General features: G+C 63.2%; 1 protein-coding gene across 2 annotated transcripts in view; it reads left to right on the forward strand.

The window, feature by feature from the left end:
• Nucleotides 1–19,323, forward strand: part of ZFPM1 (zinc finger protein, FOG family member 1) — a 62,265-nt gene that overhangs the window by 30,640 nt on the left and 12,302 nt on the right. For both annotated transcript variants that reach the window (XM_061386973.1, XM_061386972.1), the window contains exon 4: nucleotides 16,260–16,393. In XM_061386973.1, the coding sequence (XP_061242957.1) occupies nucleotides 16,260–16,393 (134 nt within the window). The remainder of the gene's footprint in view (nucleotides 1–16,259; nucleotides 16,394–19,323) is intronic.

The raw sequence follows: 19,323 nt of genomic DNA on the forward strand, positions 1-19,323 counted from the left end.
CTTCCTGCAGGGGTCCAGGCCCTGAGCAAAGACCCCAGGAGACACCCCAGCCCACGCAGAAGGGAGGTCTTCCGGCCCCTCTTCCCAGGGGGCCCTGCACTGCACCACACACACAGCGAAGTCGGGGCCGCAGGGTGTGTGAGGGGCCTGTCAGCTCCAGCACCGTTATTGCCCCCACACCAGCTCCCTCCTCCCCACGCCAGCTCCCCCACCCCACCACGACCCCAGAGCTCCAGAAACAGGTGGGGAGGCGCTCCAGATGTTGCTTCACTTGAGACGTCACGAGCGTCGTCAGCTGCCGGCAGCCACTTCTCAAGTGCAGCTGCTTCAGGGGGAGCCCTGTCCAGCCCCAGCTGTGCTGAGAGGCCGGGACCTGCCTGCCCAGGCCTGGGGCCAGCTTTGCTGAATGACTGTGGCAGGTTGCCTGACCTCTCTGGGCTTGGTTTCCTCATCTTTATAACCACACAGAGCGGAGCCAGCTCCCCACTCAGTGCTGTGAATCTGCTGGGACGGCCCAGGCCTCTCTGGGTCAGGGAGGGTCTGGGGGAGAAGCCGCTGTGTGAGACCACGGAGCAGGGAGGAGCCCCTGCTGGTAACGGGCACTTTGGCTAGGGTCCCCGCTGACCGTCAGGAGCCCAGGGTCTGGACTGGGTCCGCAGAGAGGTTGCTCCTCTCCTCTGAGTGGCAGGGGCAGCAGCACTGGGGGTGAGGCTGGTGCGGAGGCCATACCAGGTGGGCGGGGCACCCCCATCCTCATGGTACCCAAACACCACCAGCTCCGTGGACTGTCTAGGAGAGGCGGGTCCTCACCAGAAAAGAGACTCCGAGGGGCTCGCAGGCACGAAGGCGCTGAGGTCAGCAGGTCCGCATGGATGTGGGAGAGGAATGCGCCAGGACCCCAGGGTGCTGAGCAGGGTGCAGGGGGAAGGGTCTGGTCCCGGGAGAGGGGGTCCCTTGGGGCCGCCACTGGGAAAGTGAATGAGAGCAGAGCAGGGACCTACCCCCAGCTTTGAGTCTGTGGGGCGGCTACAGTCCGCAATGGGGAGGGGGTGTTGGGCGGGGGCTGCCCTGCCTAGCACTGTCCTCATCTCCCGCTGAGCCACCAGCCCAAGTGAGAGGGTAGAGGAAAGGGGCAGACGGTAGGGACCCGGAGAGCCGAGTGTTTTTGTCTTTGAAATGACCTTGTTTGTGCAAGGGGCTGGCTGTTTAGAACTCCGATATGCAGATGGCTGGGAGTTATAATCTGAAATCCCCACCTCGCATCTGTGACGGCCCTGCCCTGCCTGTGCTCCGTGGCCCCAGTGACAGGCTCCCCCTTTGCCTCCCCAGTTAATGTGCAGGAAAAGCAGAGGGTTGGGCACACAGGCAGCCCCCGGGAGGGCTGCGAGCCCTGAGGGTCCCCTTCAACTGTGGAGGGTCCTGGCCCTATCACCCACCTCGTGGCCCCCATTGCAGTGGCGGTTGGCATGGCCTCAGCCTCCTGGCTGGGGCATGAGAAACAGAGGGAGCAGTGAGTGGGGGCTGGGCTGGGTTTGGGCCACCAGGGACCCGAGAGCCTCTGCAGCCAGACCTCGTGGGGGTCCCCTCCCCCCAGGGACTTGCTTGGGGCAGACCACGTGAGCACGTACCATCCAGTTCTCTGCATGCCTGTCCGGGAGGCAGCGTGGTTCAGACACCCCTGAGTGCAGGGCTGTCTACTTCAGGGGCAGTGAGTAGCTGGGGAGCGAAGGGGTGAACCTAGGGGACCCCAGGGCTCCCCACCAGCTCTGGTGGCTAGTCAAGTGGCCCTGAGGGTGGCCTGCACTCCACAGATGGCCAGGCCCATGACCTGACAGTGTGGTCAGAGCCCCAGGAACAGAGTCCCTTCACCTGTAAGTGTATCGGGGCCTGGAATTCTTTCCTGGTGACCTCTATTTACAGGACAAAATTCAGATGACCAAACATGAGGTGTCACCTTCTTGGTTCTCAGCTTCATCCCGGGCTCTTGAGGCTGAGATGGGAAGGCTGGTCATGTCCCCACCACACCACAGGTCAGCAGAGGGGACAGCCAGGTGGTCAGGCCAGGACAGCACCATAGGTGTACCCCACCCCCAAGGTGCAGCCTAAAGAATACACTGGAGTGGGCCGAGGGTGTTCAGGTGAGGAGCGGGCACATGCAAACGCCCTGAGGTTTGGACAGCATGGGTGCGGCTGGAGCGGGGTTGGGGAGAGACAGGACACGGATGGGTCAGGGTTTGGGCTCAAGGCCATGGACTGTAGTGAGATGCGTCCCCTTCCTTGGCTGTAACATGGGGTGGGTGTGAAGCAGGCCGTTTGGTTGGCCGCTGCGTGGAGAGTGGGCTAGTGGACACCACCTCTGGGAGCAGGGGCGGGTGTGGCAGCTGTAGTTTTCCACTTGGGCCCCGGAGCCGCTCCCTCTCTGTGCAGGGTCCCGGGGGTCTGCCGGAGGCCCGGCATTCTCACCCAGAAGCGTGCACAAGGGCATCGGGCTGGCTGTCTGGGTGCACTCAGTGAACTAATCTTGCCGCCTGGAGTTTCTCTGCAGACCTCAAGGTTTGTTATCGGGCAGTGGTGGTGGGCAGGCGGCTGAGGCAGGACGGCCCGTCCTGATGGACAGCGGGGAGATGGGCTGATACAGCCTGGCCGCACGGCCCCTCCCGCCCGCTCGGCATGTGTGGGTGGGAAAAATCATTTCAGCTATTTTGTGTTATCACTGGGCCTGGCGTTGCGGCCCAATAGGCCCATTTATCTTAGATTAGCGGGCGGGGGGGAGGGGCACAGGAGGGGGCGACGGTGGGCTGTGGGGGTCAGCCTGGGGTCAGCTCTAGAGACCAGAGCCAGGAGCTCTGTCAGGAGCCACCTCTGTTCCACAGCAGATGTCCCCAGAGAGACATGTTCCCTGAGACCACCCCCAACCCCCGTCCAGAGGGCCCTCCACCCATCCTGACCCCCTTCACAGCTGAGTGGACAAGGACTGGAGCAGCGGGGAGGGGGCGCACCGAGGAGGGGGTCGTTGGTCTCCGCAGTGACCTTCCTTCCCAGGTGTTTACCACGCACCGCCAGCTGGAAAGGGGAGGTGTGTCCGGGTGACATGGGCCATTAGGAGCAAGGAGTGGGAGTCTGCAGCCCAGGAGTGGGCCAGGGAAGGGGGTCGTTTATTCGCTCAACAAACCTGTGCTTCCTGCACCTGCTCAGTGCCAGCATCGTCCTGGCCCCCCAGGGGGCTGTTGTTTTGATCAGGGAGACAGAGACTAAATAATAAAGAAGTAAAAGCATCACATGTCCAGGGGAGTTGAGGGGGTAAGGCCCTGGAATGAACTGAAGGGCAGTTCTGAGTTGGGCGGCCTGAGCTGCGTTTGAGCAAAGACCAGAAAAGTGAGGGGAGCCGGCCGCCATCTGGGGACCGCTGACCGGGACGGTCTCAGAGAGCAGGGGGATCCCACTCTGTAGGTGGTTTTCGTGGAAATGGGGTTCAGGGTCCCGGGCTTTGGCTGGCTGTGACCCTGACGGGCCCACTTGAGCTCTTCCTTGACCCCCTCTCAAGCCCCCTCCCCAGGGCATCAGTCCCCAGACTAGGGGAGCGGCCTGAACCCCTGGCCAGCGGGGCCCTGTGGGAGAGCCCCGGGGCCAAGTCTGAGCGGGGGCCGTCAGCCCGAGGTCCCTCCTTCTGGCTGGTGTGGCCCACCTGGATGCTGCGTCGTGTGCCGCCCAGTGGGCACCAGAGGCCCAGGTGCCAGGCCACACACAACACCCCAGGAGGGCCCTGAGCAGAGGGCCTGTGCCCCCGCCACCCTGAGGGGGGCTGAGGCCATGGCCCATCCCCCCCCAGACCAGGCTGCTGACCCCTCAGCCCTGAGTAGCCCCCTCTGTGGTCAGTGGTCCTTCAGTCCGGCTAGTAGAAGCCACCCTTTGGCCCAGTTCTGACTTAAACCTCCACCCTGACAAAGGCCTGGGCCTCGGGTCACTCGAGGGCCCAGGACCCATGGGCAGGGCCGGCAATCCACGGACCGCTCTTTAGCAAGACTTGCCCACCGTCCCGTTGGACTTGCCCGCCACACAGCCTGTCCACTCACTCGCTCCCATTTTCATTCATTGAGCACCTACTGTGTGCCAGTCTTTGTCACGGACCCTGCGGGAGCCCCAGCCGTCCCAGCGCCACGGACTATGCGGAGAGCGGTCAGCAGGGGCCCAGAAGATATGCAGGGAAGGCGACCGAGAAGGGGCACACGTGGTGAGGGGTGCATGCCTCTTGCCCTCGGGGGTCTGCACCAGGAGCTCCGCGGAGGGGGAGCCAGCCCCGCAGACACTGGGGAAGATGGCCCACCCGCGCGGCCGGTGCGGGGCCTGGCGGGGAGACCACTCGGGCCAGCCCAGCGGCCTTGTGGTGAGTGGACTTTAGGGGCTCCGGTGTGGACACGAGAGACCCGTGAAAAGGCTGACCCTGAAATGTGGTGGCAGGCACCATGCTCCCGTGTTTCAGGCGAGGACACTGAGGCCCAGAGAGACGCGGGGTGACCGGGGCTGGGCCCTGTAGTCCCCCCTCCCAGCCCAGCCCCACAGGGTTCTCCAGGCCCCTTAGTGGGCAGGTACGGACCCTGTGCCGGTGGAGATGGAGGGGGCGCGGGGTGCCCTGTGGGGAGTGTGGCCAGGCCCAGATCCCGCTCTCCTGGCGGCGGGTGGGGGCCCAGGCCTGGCCGCTGACCTCACCGCCTTCCGGGAGTGGCTATCTGCGGCTGGGCCGCCTATCTCTGCCGCGAGTGCTAATCGAGCTGGCTTCCTCCTCCGCCCTCCCGCCCGCTTCCTGCCCTGGCTGCCCCCAGCCCCGAGGCCGGGCGTCTGAGCGTCCGCCTGTGTCCGCCTGTCCCGCCAGGGCCTCCAGACATCAGGGGTGCGGGGCCACCCGGCCCCGCCTGGAGCCCCTGGAGAGTGCGACCCCTCCCGGAAGTGTGCTTCCTCATCCTCCTGGGCCCACTGTGGCCTGGGGCACCTCAGCTCACCTCCCCCCACCACCTCCCATGGAATGCGCAGGCCACACACAGGAGGATGCCCAACGCTGGGCCGGCCTCATGACAGGCGGTTAGGGCCGTGCTGTGCCCTGACTGTCGTCAGCGCCTTCGCTGGCAAGGGACCTGCACGGCCGTGGTTACTGCCACCAGCACTGGTGACCGTCCAGCTACTCCTGGCTGGGGGGGCCCACTGACCATGGGCATCAGGACAGTCTGACTTCTCGCCGTCCCCACTCCTACTGGGTGTGTGGTCTGGCACGTGGGCCGTGCATCTGTGGGACAGGAGACCGGACACTCGGGCCATCTGGAAGAGCCAGGAGGGCTGAGGATGGCGGGCGGGGCGGCAGAGTGGTGTGTGTGACATGGGGCCCCCTCCAAGCCCGCACGGGGGGCACCTTGGGGTGACCTGGGCTCACGGCCCAGGGGTCAGGGGCAGACTGGGGCAGGGCCGCCCTCATGCCCGGCTCTGTCTGTCTCGGGATCTCCCCGCAGACCAGGTAGCAGGCGACTCTGGCCGGCCCACCTGACAGGTGAGGAAGGCAAGTTGCAGAGGGTCAGCCAGACCAGGAGGGGAGCCGCCTACCCGGCCTTCCCGATCTAACAGTGTCCCTGAGCCCCTCTCACGCGGCGCTGGGCTCCTTATTTATTTATTTATTTATTGTTAGTGCTCTGTCTGCGCGCTAACTTCTTATTTCCTCACCGCGTGTTTCCATTACTACAGCAGTGGACGCGACCGATAAGATCGGTGCCTGGAGATGGGACAAAGGGGCTGCCATCGGCTCGAGGGCTGGTCATATCCTGCCCGAAGGGGCCGAGCGGGGCCTGAAATGAGCGATGCTATCGGGGCATATTGTGTGTTGGGGGGAGGGGTCCTGCTGCCTTGGCCACCCTTCCCCCTCCAGACAGAGCCTCTGTGTCCAACCCTCCCCGACCCCATCCCCACACACGCCCTTCCACTAGGTGGCCCTGGCATCTAGCCAGCCAGCCCAGGTCCCAGGTCCACTGTGGTCTCCGTGGGGCCGGGAGCTGCTGGCGCAGTGGGTGCAAGTTGGCCACCGCAGCCCCGCGAGTGCCCACACACTCAGGTGCTCAGGCCAGAGCCGCCCAAGCCCCTCAGGGCGCTCAGATGCCCCTGCCTTGACTCAGCAGTTCAACTTCTAGGAATTCACCCCAGAAAAAATAATCTCAAATGCAGACAGGCGTAGGGCGGTGTGGTGGTGTGGATAGTCATCACCGCGTGCGGAAGATAGTAAGCCATCAATGTTTTTATTTCTGCGGCTCTGCAAAATGTCCACACGTAAAGGGAGAAATGATTCCCAAAAAAACGGATTGCGCACAGACACCCTGCCAGGCTGTGTGTGCCTACTGCCGCCGCCGCCTCCCCAGTCCCAGGCCTTTCTGCCTCTCCTGTGGGCCCGGGACCTGACAGAGAGGGCAGGAGCCATCACCTCAGCAGATGAGAGAGGTGCGGGTCCCGAGGCAGAGAGCAGGTGGAGCCCAGCCGTGGGGTGCAGACACATGTGCTCTGTGGAGGGTCAGCGGGGGTGCCCTGGAGGCTCCTGGGCAGAGGCTCAGAGAAGGGCTCTGTGTCTGGAGCTGGGGCTGGCCGGGGACCGCTGTGTGCAGGAAGCAGGGCCCTCTGTCCTCTAAGCCGCCTCTTCCTCAGCCCCTGCCCCACCCTGCCCACCCCCCCACGCACACACACACACACAGGGGCAGGAAGAACAGAGGGCTGGACAGGAATCAGGGGCTGGGCTTGAACTCAGTCACCACCACACTGCGTGGCCAGATCCCCTCTGACCCTCGGTCTCCACCTCTGTCAACGCAGAGAATCGCCACCCCCAGGGCACGTGGTAGCTTGAGGACTGAGTCATCGGCGTCCTGGGAGCAGGTGTCTGCAGGTCCGCACGGCTCCTGAGAGGGGCTCACAGTTCCTGGGACCGGCCTCATGCTGGGTCATCCTCAGGTGCCCTGGGCCAGTGCCCCAGAGCCCTGGGGCCTTGGGTGACACAGCCATCCCCGGGCTCAGCCTCCTCCGTGGGTGGAGTGGCCCGAGGGTGCTCACACAGGGTCTGCCAGCGCTTCTCCCAAGGGAGATTCTTACTCCCTAGGGGCCGGCCCTGCGGGGTCGTGTGGTGTGGCAACTTCCTCGATGATGTTGGCCAACCTCAGTGCCCACCACTGCCTTCAGGGCCGGAGTGGGCCCCTGCCAGGCTGGGGTGGTGCCAAGGATCCTGTGGTGGTGCCCTGGCAGTGGCAGGGTGGGCACCCTCTCTTTACCCTCCCAACCACCCAGCCTTGGCCTAGAGCCTCAGCTGCCTTCATGCCCACCTCTCCTGCCCATTCACAGTAGAGAGACAGGGCCCAAGGGGCAGGTGGGTGGGGCCCCAGGGTACAGGGGGTGTCGGGGCCAGCCGGGCCAACTGAGAGGTGGTGAGCTGGAAGCCGGCCAGAAAGAAAGGCCCTCGGTGGCATTGGCCCCTGGAAAACAGGGCCGGGGCGAGGACGCCCAGGCTGATAGGAGCCTGATAAGCTGTTTGCACAGGAGGTATTTTCCTTACCTTATCACAGCTCCTGCTTCCAGCCCACCCCTCCAGGAGCAGGCAGGGCTAGGGAGAACCAGGGACCCCCCCCCCACCCGATTTCTCAGGCCACAGGTCTCTCCCGAGATCAGAGTCCCAGGGCCCAGAGCTCCTGGGGCCCTCTGCCCACTCCACAGATGGGAAGGCTGAGGCCTGGAGACCAGGACAGTTCTTATCTTCTTTTAAGCTTTTCGGGAAGGCTGGAGAGACCATGCGGCCACCTACTTTGAGGCCATGGGGCCCCATAGGTCGGTGGGCGAGGGGGGTCAGTCAGAACCCTGGTGTGGGGCCGGCCCCACCCTGCACTGCTGGCTCTCCCCAGGCAGTCCCAGTCTGCCATTAGCCGGGGCCAGGGTTCAGCCCGATAGAGATAGGCTGTTGTTCTGTGTCAAAAAATCAATAATCCCAGTGATGTCCCAGCGATAGGAAGAGAGTCACAGCACCAGCTGGCGGGGTGGGGGTGGGCAGGGGCTCAGCACCTGGGGGCTGGCGTCACCCGCTGGTGGGTGGGGCCAGTCCACAGTGGACTCCAGGCCCAGGGGCCAGCATGTCCCCCTCCTTGCCCATTCCGTGTGCCAGCTCTTCACAGATGGGAAGCGGGAGCCCCAGAGGTGGCTCTGGGCCTCCATCCATCTGGGGGCTCAGGGCATGTGTGGGCGGGCATGGGGGCACACCCTACCCCCCGGCCCCACACGACCAGCTGCCCCTTCTCCCAGGCCTGTGGCTCATCAGCAGGGCCCGGGTGCTCAGCTTCAGGTCTGCCCCCCTGCCACCGTCCTGCAGACAGATGCCCACAGGGTGGGCTGCACCCAGGCGCTCTCAGACACAGCCAGCCGCCAGTGCCCCCTGCCCAATGGGTACGTTCTAGGGGGAGACTGAGAGTCACTAAAATGCACACATGGGCCCCTTGGCGCTGGAGGCAGCTCAGGGCACAGTGAGCTGGTGGAGGCACCCCGCTGCATGAGGGGACTTGGGAACAAAGGCCCCCAGCCAGAGTGTCCAGGGTCCTGCCCACTGAAGGGCCCTCCCTGGCCCAGGCCCTGTGGTGCCTGGCACCACCGGCCCATGATGGACGGGCCTCCGTGCCGCCCCACCAGCCCCCTCTGCCGTCGGCTCCGGGGAACCTGCCTGCCTGCCGGCTCCACCCCGCACTAGGCGGTCCCGATGAGACACAGGCGGCAGGTGTGCCCCACCCCAAGGGAGGGGCTTGAGAGGGGTCCTCTGGGTCTGAGCTCCAGCCCCGCCCCCACCACCTGCCGCTGTGAGTGCAGGGTCTGTGGGCAGCTTCTTGCGAAGGAGTTTCTGGGCTCAAAGCCCTTTGAAAACCTCTGGCCTGGAATGAGAAGGCCATCTCATTCCAGGGAGGCTCAGCCTCTGCCCAGCCTGGAACTCAGGAGAGCTGGCAGAGGGCACCAGGCCGGCAGACAAGTGGGAGACCCCCGAGCGGCGGTGTGCCCCGCGGCATGCAGGGGCCACAGGGGCAGCTCCCAGGCGTCCTCTCATCTGACTTTCCCTGTCAGTGAATTGGGCATCATCTTGGTCACAGCCACAGCTCCAGAGCCACACCCTTGGTAAAGTGAACTACACAGCAGAGATCTGGTGGAGCTCGACCCCCAGAGCGGGTGTAGGATAGAGTGGCATCTGAGGCCGAGGGGCGGCAGGCAGCACTGGGCTCCAGCAGGTCGTGGTCCTGTGGGAACCAGAGCCTGGCTCTGTCTCAGCATCCAGTTACCCCCACAAGGCCAGAGACCCCAGTGTATGCCATACAGTTCTTAATTCATTACAGCCCGTCACCGTTTTCATACATGCCCCCAGCTCCTCCAGCTGTTTCTGCTGGTTCTAGGCTCTCCTGCCAGGGTCCAGGTACTCTAAGGGGCTCCCTGGGGGCACCCAGGCTGGACGCAGAGGGGAAACCCTCACCCGGCCCGAAGAGCCACTAATCCTCCAAGCACTCAAGCGCCTTTGCTCTGAGCCAGTGTCTCCCTGAGCTGTCTTATCTAGAAGACACGCTTCAGGTTATTCCTTCCATCTTGGCTACGCCGCTGCTGTGGGCCCAGGGTTCCAGGGCTGGGCCTGTGTGCAGGACTGGGTCAGGATGGCTTCCCACCCTGCTCAGCTCCCCTGTGGAACAGAGACAGGATCATGCCTAGGGCCCAGAGTGCTCAGCCTCTGCTTGTGCTGGCTTTGCTGTGAGCGAGAGCATACTGCCTGGGTGGGGTCATGGGTTGGGGTCAGGGAAATCTGGGCTTCACCCTCCTGTGCTGCTTGCTGGCCCTGTGACCTAAGACCATCCCCTGACCTCTCCAAGACATGTTCTCCTTGCCTTGCAATGAGTGGCAGAAATAGACCCCACCAATTTTACCCCAGAGCTTTGACACTTTGTCCTCGTGAGTCACAGCTGGGAGCCTGCGTCTGTCCAAAAGGCACATGGTGACTAGTGACAGCAGGCTCAGGCTCAAGCTCCGCCCCTTTTAGTTCCCATGCGGGATTCAGGTGTGGCCTGATCCAGGCCATCTTCTGGTCCTGAGGCCTACAGGGTGGGACAGCTTAGAGAAAGCCACCTGTCAGCAGCCAGGGTGAGAGTCTTGCTGCCACCTAGCCTGGGGCACCAGCCCGGGTGGGAGAAGCCACATGGTTCCAGCAGATGTGTGGGCCTCCTGCTGAGCAGCTGGCTGCCCACCATGCACGTTGACCTCGCTGGCTCACCCAGGCACATCCCACAGCGTTGCTTGTGCCGCAGGACCTGGGTCCCCCTCCTGGCCTGTCCCCAGTCCCCTCCTCTGGGCCGTGTTCCCCCGTCTGTAAACAGGAATCAAAAGCAGGCCAGCAGGTAGGACCTAGGGTGGGAGCATTCCGAGGAGATGATGGAAGTTTGCCGTCCGCCAGCACAGTCTGCCCTTCCAGCCAGATCACAGGAGAGCCACACACGGGCAGGGCCTCAGCACCGGCATAGACAGACCCTCCCCTCCCAGCCCAGAGACTCCACGGCCACAGAGCAGGAGGGAAGGTGACCAGCTCCAGGTCTTGTGTGTCCAGATGGGCCCCCACAGCCTTGGTGGTGCCCACCCTACCTGGCCAGGGTAACCCCACCACCTGGCCTACTGTGTGACCTTGAGGGAGGCACACGCCCCCTCGGCCTGCTTACACGTTGGTGCGGGACGTGCTCCTCTGGGACCAGGCCCTTGGAGAGTTCTAGAACCCGCCAGGGTGGAGCCTGCTCACTCTAGGGTTTTCTTCATCTCCCTCTCACTCCTTCTCTCCCTTTTCTGTGACTTTTATCAAAGGCAAACAGCGTGATCCCTGAGATAGGGCCGCTCCCGACAAAGCCGGGGCCAGCTGGCCCCCGGGAGCCGCAGGGCAGGGCTGGGCGGGAGCGATGAGGCTGATTAGATAAGTGGGTTCTGGCAGTGACCCCAGGGTGGGCACCCACACACCGATCCCAGAGCCCACCGTTCAGGGCGGGGACTGCCGGGTGGCTGGCCTTTGTACCCTGGAGGCCACTGGCCATTAGCACAGATGGAGCCCGGCCCCTGGAAGGAGGGGCCAGCTAGCAGGGCGCGGGGCAGGCCTGGGCTCACAGACACTCCTGCGGACATCAGGACCCTTCGGTCAGAACTGCCAAGCGGCCAGCGGGCCGTGGCTCGGCCGGACCTGGGGGTGGCTGGGCTTGTGGGCTCCGCAGCCAGATGGTTTGGGTTGAGGCCCCAGATGCTCCCTCAAGAAGGAGCTCGGGTCTGGTCAGGTGGCGGCAGCCCTTGCTGAGCAGCCTCAAGCAGGTTGCTTGAGCTCTCTGGGCCACTCCAGCAGGAAGCACAGGCAGACCAGAGCCTCCTCACTGTTTGTTTTGCCTGTTGTTGAAGGAGGCCGCCAAGGACTCCAGGTTGTGGGACAGAGCTGGGGGCAGGGCCGAGTCTGAGGACAGCTCTCCGCAGCCCTGGCAGAACCAGAGGTGTGGAAACACCCAGGCGCAGGGGAGGGGGCATGCCGGGCGCATGTGCTGACCGGCACCATCTTTACTCTCGGAGCCACCAGCCCAGCAGGTGACCCGAGGCTCAGCAAGAGCCAGGCAGTGGCTGGGCTGGGACTCCAGACCCCAGTGCTCCCAGCCGCCACCCCATCTGCTGGGCTCCCACGCCAGGCCTGGGGTGGCCATGCCCAGTCCTGCCTCCTTTCTCTGACCCCTCAGGACGCCATTGAAGCGGTTTGAGACCTAAATAGATGTTTAAATCATGTAAATATGCAAAGGCTGAATTTTCTCATCGGGACTCTCACACAAGCTTTGGGGGTGAAATTGAATCCCAGCATGGCATGTTTGTTCTGGAAATAGTGTGTGTGGGGTTGTTTGCCAGAATAAATTAGTCTCTGTCCCGACACTGTGCGGGCAGTGATGGCCCGACCCCCGTGGGGAGGCCCACCCAGGCCACACAGGACTGCCCCTCCTCCACACCAGGAGGAGCCAGCCCGCGACAGGAGAGCAGGGGCTGCCCACTGCCCCCACTGCCCCCCAGCAGCCTCTCCCCTCCCTCTCTTCTCTATCGCCTCCTGCCTCCACCCAGAAAGACCCAGAAAAGGGTGTCAGGGCCCTGACCGGGAGCATGCTAGGGCTCCGGTCAAATCCCACCAGCCAGCTGTGTACCCTGAGCCAGTCTTTTAACCTCTCTGAACCTCATTCTCTCCCCCTGTACGCCTGGGGTGGGGGTTGCGGGGGGCGGGGGGGGTGGGCAGCTTCAGTGTGGCTGGGAGGAATCCCTGTGATGGCAAACATTTGGCTAAGGCTCAATAAACAAGCCGGAAACTCCATTAGGACCATGTTAGTTCTCAGGGCAGATGGCATCGTTCCCCCAGTGTCCAGCTGTGGGGATGGGGCTGTGGTAGGTAAGGCAGGGAGGCCTCCGCGAGGACCTTGCTGGAGCTGGAGTCCTAGCTTCCCTGCTTGCTCCAGCTTCTCTGGAGCTGGGAGGAGGAGATGGAGACATGGTCACAGGAGGCTGCCGGGGCGGAGGACACCTCCACCTGGAAGCCCACCCTGATTGGCCCACCAGTGGCGCTGCCACTGCTGTCCATGTTCCCTGGGAGTTCTGAGGGCAGAGCATGTGCCACCCTCAGCTCTGCCCCAGGGACCTACCTGGCGCTTTGTTAAGTCCAAAGACAGTTCCGGTCCCACCCGGCCAGGCCTCACACTGTGGCTTGAGCACTCCTGGGCCTCCCTGGCTCCAAGTTTCCTGTGAGTGCGGTTGGGAGCTGACCATCTCCAAGGCCACCAGTGTCTAGATCCTCTGGAGCTTTAGGGGCCGTTTAAAAATAGCTGTGTCTTCCTGTCTGTCATGCACCTGGTCAGCTGCCACCCCCAGCCCCTTCCTTGCTCATTTGTACTTTAATTCATTCTCAGTTTTGAATGGAGCTCTCACTGAGTACCTAGTCTGCCAGGAGTAGGTGGCCTCACTCACCTCACCCCTTTTTTGGATACAGTTATTTCTGGTTGGGTAAGGGTCTCTGATAGGTGCTAACTGGGCTTTAACACCCGTTTGACTTGTGCTTGGGGTTAGGCAGGAACTGGGAGCCGGAAATAGGTTATCTGAGTGGTTGGATGCTGAACATGACCAGGGCCACCGTGGACAGCTGCACAGGTTGTGCACTGCACAAGTGCACTGAGTGAGCTGAGGCTGAGATCCAGCCATGTTCGCCCCACCGAGCCAGGCACCTGCTGTGGCCCTGACTCTGCCCACATGGGGTACCCTTTCTAATGCCCAGCCTCTCAGGAATAGCCTCCCCTGGACTAGGGAAGTGGGTTCTGATTGACTGTTGCTTGATCCCCAGCTCGCATCCCTCAGGTCCCTGGCCTCCATGCCTTTCCCAGGCCTGGGCCTGCCCCCAACAAGCCCAAAGTGATGGGTTCTACCTCATCGTGCTGAACGGCTGCCTTTATCAGGAGCCGTCCTCTCTGGCAGTGCGTGATACCCAGGAGATGGAGTGGGTGCCACGGGAAGCACCAGCCATGCTGTTATCTGGGAGCGAGGGCCGCCAGCCCTGGGGCGCGATTAGGGAGCCGGCGGTTTGTTGTGGTGTGGCGTGGGTGGGTGGGTGCTCTGCCCCTTCCTCCAGGAGGCCGCCAGGGCTAGAGGGGCTTCAGGATCCCACAGCTATAGCAAGTCAGGGGGAACTGGGGGCCCAGGGCTGCACCCCATCCCGCCCATGGTGGGGACCTGGGCCAGACACCCGGTCCCTGCTGTGTCCCCAGGTCTGGGCGGGACTCGACCACTCTTGGGAAGACTGAAATGACTTCCTGCTCCTCCTCCTCTGGGGAAGGTGGGTGCTGGCCTCGGATGGACACCACTGTCTCCTACAGGGGTCCCCAGCCTGACAAACCAGGAACAGGCCCCGGGCAGTGAGAGGACTGTCCCTGGCTTGTCCGTGGCCCCAGCAGCAGAACTGAAGCCCAGGGAGGGGCATGGGCCTCCCTGCTCCAGAGGCCTGTGAGCATGCAGACCCCACGAGGCTTGAAAGCTCTGGCTGTCCGCACATCGGGGTTCGGAAAGATTCCTCCTTGACCCCTGCCTCCAGTGGGGACAATGGGAGGGATGGGCAGTATACCCTAACCCTGGTGGGCTCCCCCTAGCCTTGGAAGCAGCACCCACAAGGGCCCAGCAAGCTTGCCATTAGGCAGCCTCTTCTGCTCCCCACATTCCCACCCCCTGGGGCCAGCCAAGTGGAGTACCAGAGACCCAGGTACGCCCTAGAGAGCAGGGGCCTGGACTCAGATCCTGACCTCCCACTGTCAGCCTCACCACCTCTCGGGGCCTGTTTCCTCATCTGTACTGGAAGAGGGAACAAGGGGAAAGCCGACGTCACAGGGCTGTTTGGGCAGGAACAGGTGACCGGTGCTGGCCAGTACCTTGCGGAGCCCTGGCCAGGACCCAGGCCATCCTGGTGCGCGGTGGAGGACACAGCCCCTTGTGGGCGGGCCACAGAGCAACAGGGCAGCCTCTGCCCCTCCCCACAGGGCCGATAAAGGGCACCGCCTCCTGGCCTCGTCCTGGTCCCCTGCCACCTTATCAGCCCTGGGGAAGACAAGGACCCAGTTAGAACGTTTTAGCCAGGCCTCCTGGCGTATTTACACGTTATCTGTGCCATTAGGCCGGCAGTTATCTGATAATCAGGCCCATTAAGGCCACAGCCTGCCCGATCAGGGATCCAGGAAGTGGGGCCGACACAGCAGTGCTTGCTCGGGGTCCAGGCCAGGGCACATGAGGCTTCTGTAGGCCCAGGTGGCACCCGAGGGACGAGGTGGCCCTGCCTTCCAGGGCAGAGGGCGTGTGGCCTGGGGAGGGACCGCCCTGTGGGGGCATGGCCACCATCATCCCCTCCCTGTGGGTGGGTAACTTACCACGTGTGTCTCTCCCAGGTGGCCCAGGGAAAATCGCACAACCTTGGTGCCTTGAAATGTCGGAAATCTCTCTCACAGCTCTGGAGCTGAAGTCCCGCTCTGCCCCGAGGCTCCAGGGACAGTGTCCTCGCGGCTGTGTCATGACAATCCCTGCCCCATCTTCACAGGGGCTTCTTCCTGTGTCTCCCTCACGAGGACACCCATCGTTTGCTGTAGGGCCCACCCCCAGGTTGCAGTACAGTGTCTTTAGGGGCCGCCCTGTAGTCCACCCCACGAGGTTATGTGGGTCTTGCAGCAAAGCCCAGCCGAGCCTGGGAGCCTGACTGCAGACACTGTGCAACCCTGAAGTCCTGCCTCGTGAGAGGGACTGGGGGTGCTCCCGGCAGAGGCCAGCAGTCCATATCCACGGGACAGAGTCCTGCAGTGGCTGCCCCAGCCACAGGAGCCACCACCCCGGCCACAGCACAGGCGGCCTTAGCCTGAGAGCCTTTGACCCCCAGTAGCACAGCAGACTGCTCAGAAAGGCAGCTGCTGACCAAAGGCCACAGCAGGAATCCGGTCCAGACCTTTCCAGAAAGTGGGCAGGGGTCCTGCAGGGAGTGATGGCACCACCTGGGTGCACACGGTCTGGCTGTGCCAAGGACCTCAGGGGCAGGACACTTAGCTCCTGCCCTGGCTCCCCTGCTGGGCCCTGTGCTCAGGCGCTAAGAGGACTGACTCACTCAACCTCACCCCAACCCCAGGAGGTGGGAGGTATGCAGTCCCTGACTCATGGTGGGAAACCAACATTTCCACAGCTGCCTGTACAGGTGCGCTCTGCAGATCTCGGACTCAAGCCGATGGGAGGGGGCTGGGAGGATTGTGTGGTGGGACGGGAGGTGAGTCTCATCGGCATCGTCATCCTCGGCAGTGTCGCCCCCATGTAAGGCAGAGGGGGTGACCTGGCTCTGTGTGCGCGTCCTGAGCTGTGCAAGGCACACGCATCCCAATGTGGCAGCCGTGGTTCCTGAGCTGTGCACCCACCTGCTCAGATTCAGTGGCAAGCACCCCTCGCTATCTGGTTGCTGCAGCCTGCCATCCCTCATAAAAGGTCTGAGCACAGGGTCTGGCCTGGCCCCCAGGACCCAGCACCACCCTCGTAACCTGGGCCAGGCCACAGGGCCACCCACCCGTCGCCTGCCCTCCTCTGCCCTCGGTCCCCTGAATGCTCCCGGGTGAGGGGGCTGCAAGGACGGACTGAACCTGGGCAGCAGGCCCTCCTCACACCTCTGACGTCTCTCCCTGTAGACGAGCTGGAGCCACTGCTGCAAGACGGACAGAGGTGTGTGCGGGCTCGCTGCAGCCTCACCGAGGGCCTGTCCTGGGGCCCGTTCCGCGGGAGCATCCAGACCAGAGCCTCATCCCCCGGGCAGGCGGAACTGGTAAGTAGCCCAACCTCAGCTGCATGGGCCAAGGCAGTGTTCAGCCCAGGGTACAGGCCCTTCAATCCTTGAGCCAGGCCTGGGCTAGACCCCCACCCAGGAGCTCCTGCCTCTCAAAACAGGTCAGGAGATACAGACATGAGGTGCTGGGACCAGGAGGGAAGGGAAGAGGTAACTTTATGGGAGCACAGGGAGGGCTGCCTGGGGGAGGTGGTGTGGGACTCTAGCCCTCAGGGCGACCAAGGAAGGGCTGCCTGGGGGAGGGTTCTTTGAGCGGGCCTTCAGTGAAGGAGGAGAAGTTGGTGAGGCAGAGAAAGAGAAGGGCATTTGAGGGGAGGAAGCAGCAAGGGACTGAGTGCTGGGCCTGAGCCTGGCCTGTGCCCAGGCAGGCGGGCGGCACTGCCCCGGCACTGGGCTTCACGGGTGGGGTCACCCCCAGTGGCCAGGGAGGTGGGTTTCTGGATACAGCTGCAACCCAGGGTGAGCGATGCGTCCCTTCCCATGCCTGTGGGTCCTCCTGACGACAGAGAGAGGGCGCTGTTGGTGCCCGAGCGTCTCCAGTGCGGGCTGATGACCACTGGGGGCATGTCACCTGTCTCAGGGCTACTTCTGAGGTGCCCTCTCCTTAAGGCGAGTTGGTGCGGCATCCTCTCATGGGGCACAAGTGCTCCTTTTAGAACCTGTGTGGGTTGGTGTATGGGCGGTGGAGTGGGCGCCTGCTGTGATGGGAATGGGGTGGGGAGGGAGGTTGTGCATGACGAGTGTTCGGGAAACACCTCCAGCCATGGTGACGCTGGCCTAGAAGGCCAGGCAGCACCCAGCTTGGCCCCCCCAAGTCCAGGGCCCGGTGCCCCACGTGTGCAGGCGCAGCCATGGCCCAGGCCCTTGCAATTGCTAGTGTGGCATTCAGGTGAGGCTGGATCCAGGGTGCCAGCAGGTGCCCTGTGGTGCTGGGCCTCTGGTCGGCCTTCAGTGGCAGTGCGGGGCTGTGAGGGTGGGCTTGCCCCTCTCCCCCTCCCCACAGCTCTAATCAGCTCCAACCCGACAGAGCCCATTTCTCTGCAGAGGAAACCAGGCCCAGGCGCGGTGCCCGCAGCAGGGCTGGCAGGGAGCATGGGCAGAATCCCCAGCCATGCCCTTCCATGGTGGCTCATGGCCCCTAGCCACTCTGGTGAGAAGTGAAGCCTGGGCCATGGGTCACGCTGGGGCAGAGGTCTCAGAATCGGGACCTGAGCTTCAGGAGCTTGGAGACGGCTCAGCGAGGTGGTGGGAGGCTGGCCCAGGACACAGGATGCCCACCTTCAAGGCCAGGCCATCCCCATGGCACAGGGTCGGACCCTGGGGTCTCCTACCCTGTGGCCGCTTTGCCGTGTGCCCCGCCTCTCTGAGCTGCTGTCTCCTCAGCCCCGGGAACCTCAGGGGGACACATCGGAGTCCTGTAGGGTCCTTGAGGCCCGAGCCTGCACTCCTGGCAGTGAAGAGGGTGGCAGAGCAGCAGCTCCTCTGTAAGGCGGGGAAGCCGGGTTCCCGGGAATGCTGGACGGGTTAAATGAGGCGATACATGTGCGGCGATTACCCCAGGCCACGCCTCCAGGGCAGCATGGCCAGCACCCTGTGGAGGGCAACCCTCCTATCCCATGGCCCCAAGCAGGTAGGAAGCAGCGAGAGCTCCAGCATGGATTTCAGCTCCTTGGAAGGAGCCAGACTTGGCTCCACTGTGTGATTGAGGCTGTGGTGCTTACGCAGTCCCTATAGGCAGGAAGCTCCCTGTCACTGGAGGGACGCAAGTAGCAGCCTACCCTCGAGAGGGCAGCTGTTAGGCGGCGCTGATGGGAGCGCCGTGACTGTCGAGGCAGGCTGACCGCGCCCTTCGTCTGTCCTGAGCAGGACCCTACCTCTCCCTCCACTCCTTCCTTGGGGAAGGTCAGCCCCTTCCAAGGGACAGCTGTGTGTTCCAGACACAACTGCTAGGCGCCTGTCTTTAGACTTGGCCCCTCACTTTGTCCAGCCCTGCCTGAGGGAGGCACTGCTGTTCCCAATGTCCAGATGAGAAAACTGAGGCCCAAGAGGGTGGGTAACATAATACAGTCACCAGGACCAAAGAGCAGAGACCCCTGAAGGTGGGGCTGGGGGACTGGAGCCCCGGGATCCCCACTGCACCCCCACCCCCAGGCCCTCCCCTCCTGCCGGCAGCCTCCCCTCTGGAGGTTCTTGTATTCCTTGGGCCCAGGGCACAGGTCAGCCTGGGAAGACTTGGCGTGAGGCTTGAAACCCTCTCCAGGCTGGGAGATAGTGTCCAGGGAGCGCTCCTTTGAGGCTCGTGCAGAGGAGCCCAGGGAGGAAGGGCAGCCCGCTCGGCCTGCGGCTTTATCTCCTGCAGAATTAAATCCTTGATTAACCCTTATCTTCCCAGCAGGCACTATCTCTGCCTTGGCGCCAAGTGTCCAGACACGCGTACAAGATGATTGATTTCTTAAAGATACGCGTGCCTCTCCGATACTTCATTTATTGTCTAAATATTTTCGCTAGCGTTCCAGCGGGCCCCTTATCGAGCTCAGTTGATGGGCCTGGCTCTCTCCCCCGCGTACCTCCCACCCCAGACCATCCCATCGCCCGCCACGCAGCTTGTCTTTGCTGTTTGGAGGACAAAGTGGGAGAGGGGCAACTCTGGGGTATGGCAGCACTTTCCCACAATCGCCCTGGGCCTAGGCTGCCTGCAGAGGGGAGGCACGGTGGCGTCCCCGCACACGCCAGGCCTTGGGGATGGGACCGAGGAAAGGACACAGCACACAGAGCCTGCCAGGAGTCAAGAGTTGGTTCGCTGTGGGACCTCAAGGTACCCCAGGATGCAACTGGGGCCTTTGCTGGAAACCCAGGGGTTGGAAGCCCAGCAGTGTAAAACTTGTACTCAGATGCAGAAGAAACGTTCA

Source organism: Bos javanicus, chromosome 18, assembly GCF_032452875.1.
Source record: "Bos javanicus breed banteng chromosome 18, ARS-OSU_banteng_1.0, whole genome shotgun sequence".
NCBI classification, from domain to species: Eukaryota; Metazoa; Chordata; class Mammalia; order Artiodactyla; family Bovidae; genus Bos; species Bos javanicus.